General features: G+C 40.1%; 1 protein-coding gene across 1 annotated transcript in view; it reads left to right on the top strand.

Annotated features, from left to right (window-relative positions):
• The first annotated feature begins 278 nt into the window (after positions 1-278).
• Positions 279-2,604, top strand: part of LOC104961062 (catenin delta-2-like) — an 85,302-nt gene continuing 82,976 nt past the window's right edge. The window contains exon 1 of the mRNA XM_010789268.1: positions 279-420. Coding sequence (XP_010787570.1) covers positions 289-420 — 132 coding nt within the window. The 5' untranslated portion in view covers positions 279-288. The remainder of the gene's footprint in view (positions 421-2,604) is intronic.

Raw genomic sequence — 2,604 nt, 5'->3', positions numbered from 1 at the left:
ACAGTGGAATCAAATGTAGTTAAGGTAACATGCAATCCAAATGCATTGAAATGCTTTGCAAATGGACAACTGACTGGATCATATAGATTGGTTCATTCGTGGTTCATTTACATTTTTAGCTACAACCCAAAATCAATTGAATGTTTGCTTGGAATTGTTTTTCTCTGCATCTCTGACTTCACACTAATGTCAACATTTAGGCTGAGGTGTTTCAGCCTAAATGCTGGAATGTCACAGTGTATTTAATTATAGTAAAATAGTTGCATGTTCCCTTGTTTTCCAGGAGGTATGCCAGTGCCTGAGGTGGCGTCTAACATTGCCAGTGCTGCCGCCATGTTGAGCCCCGTCCTCAACGCCTCCAACGGAGATGGATCCGAGTCCGAAACCACCTCCGCCATCCTCGCCTCCGTCAAGGAGCAGGTTAGAACTGTGTGTGTGTGTGTGTGTGTGTGTGTGTGTGTGTGCGTGCGTGCGTGCGTGCGTGCGTGCGTGCGTGCGTGTGTGTGTGTGTGCATGCATGCTGTCACAAATAATGAAATATGAATTCCAGAAACTAGTGGGGATAATTCCTTCAGTTTTTTCAGAGTGAGACATGGTGACAGTAAACAGTAAACACAAATGATGGAATTTCCGTCTGCGCTAATGTGTCACAAATATGTCACCACATTTTCATCTGTTAGCAGGAAGCCTCAGGCTACAGCGACTCAGAGTAATTTTGAAACTGCTCTAATGTGGCGGGATGCATCACTTCCCTTCATTTGTCCAGATACTGTTAATAACAAAAAAGTTAAGCAAAAAAGACAAAGCCGCCTTGACTACTTTTTAAAATAAAACCAACATGAAGATCTGTGCTTATTATCTATTCATGAAATCAACAATATTCATGACTGCCATAATGTGTCATGATGTTTCCATCTGTTTTACTTCTCTTTCCTTTTTGACTACTGCCATTAATTTTATTTACTTTTTGAATGTTCCATAGGTATGCTGCCCTCTTTCATGCTTTGCTTTGACAAATAGCATACAGCAATTGTTTTAGATTTGACAGTACACTGAGAAGTGAAAGTTTCCCATTGAACAGTGATAATATCATCCCTGATGATTAAATCATGTCTGCTCAAATCCAATATTTAGCAAAACTAAAGGTCTACAGCAATTCCTAGCCGCCTCTTCCTGTGGCAAAACTCAAACAACGCTGTGAGATTGGAAACAAAATGGAGGGAAAACTTTGCTGATGAGAATTGGATTAGTTTTTACCTGCTGCTGATGGTGCAAGATAGCAAATGATCCCCAAAGTCATTAGATTTAGCCTCTAAGGGCCATTTATGTCACTGCCAAATTTAATATTAATCTGTCCCAAAATTCTCCACATGAATTAATCTGTACCAAAATGTTGAACAGATGGACTGGTGGATAACCATGGCCTCCCCCCGAGCAACCACCAGTGTATTCAAAACAACGTCCAATCAGCTTACTCTCCCATTTAAGTACCAATCAATGTACAACAGCACAAATAAGCAGAAAACAGATTTAATACTGTAGGGCAGGGGTGGGGAACCTTTTTCCTCTCAAGGGCCATTTCATTTTTTACAACATCCTCCGTGGGCCGTACAAATGATTGAATTCAACCTCTGCTTAAAAAAACTAAAATCAAAGCCCATTCATTTGGCCTTTCTTTCATGCTGTGCAAAGAAAAAGCAACCTCTTAATCAAGATATCTTACCATGACTCGCGCATGCATGCACGTGCACGGTTGTGGCATGACCACCAAAACAGAAAGATATGGGCACAAGATGTGTGCAAATGTATTTAGTATCCTATCCATGTGTGTTACGACTGATTAAACGGGTATGAACTCAAATGCACAACTCACAGAATTTAACAAAAAAAAGGTTTTATTCAAACCAAAGCTCAACGATAGTGGTACAAAAACAAAATCACTCTTAAAGAGGAAAAACACTAGGAGCATGAACAACAAAAATACTTAAACAAGACGTGGCTCAAAGCTCTGCTTGGGGTTAATCCTGGATTGCTAATGCTGGTGGTAGTCACAAGGAACGAAACGAACTGGCACAGGACAAAGGGAGACGAGGACAATAAATACACCAGGTAATGGGGAACAGGTGGAAACAATCAGGGGCGGGGTCGACAATCACAGGAGTGGGAGACACACAAGGAAGGGAGGTCAGAGTATCTGAAACGAGAGGGAAGGTTACTATTCAAAAATAAAGGGGAAAATCACTAGACAAAGACAAAAACTAACTAACATAATTTGCGAGACATGACAATGTGAACATGATTTAAGTGGGGGGGGGACCTACCTCCTCAGGTCCGGGGGGGCATGCTCCCCCCGGGAAGATTTTATTTTAAATGTTGAAGTTAAAAGCATCAATCTGGTGCACTTTGAGAGCAACATTAAGAGATATAAAATCAATATTTTCTTTTGTTCCTTATTTACTTTTGTCCGTAATTTATATGTATACTGTCGAATTTTTTTTCAACGAATAACTTATTTTGTTCTTATGTCAACTTTTCCCCTACACTAACATTTATAGGTATTTCTTTTTTTTATTTGACGAATGTCAGACAAAATCGTAGCATAGG

Source organism: Notothenia coriiceps, unplaced genomic scaffold, assembly GCF_000735185.1.
Source record: "Notothenia coriiceps isolate Sejong01 unplaced genomic scaffold, NC01 NC01_scaffold00032680, whole genome shotgun sequence".
NCBI classification, from domain to species: domain Eukaryota; kingdom Metazoa; phylum Chordata; class Actinopteri; order Perciformes; family Nototheniidae; genus Notothenia; species Notothenia coriiceps.
This window is presented reverse-complemented; position numbering and strand designations above follow the sequence as displayed.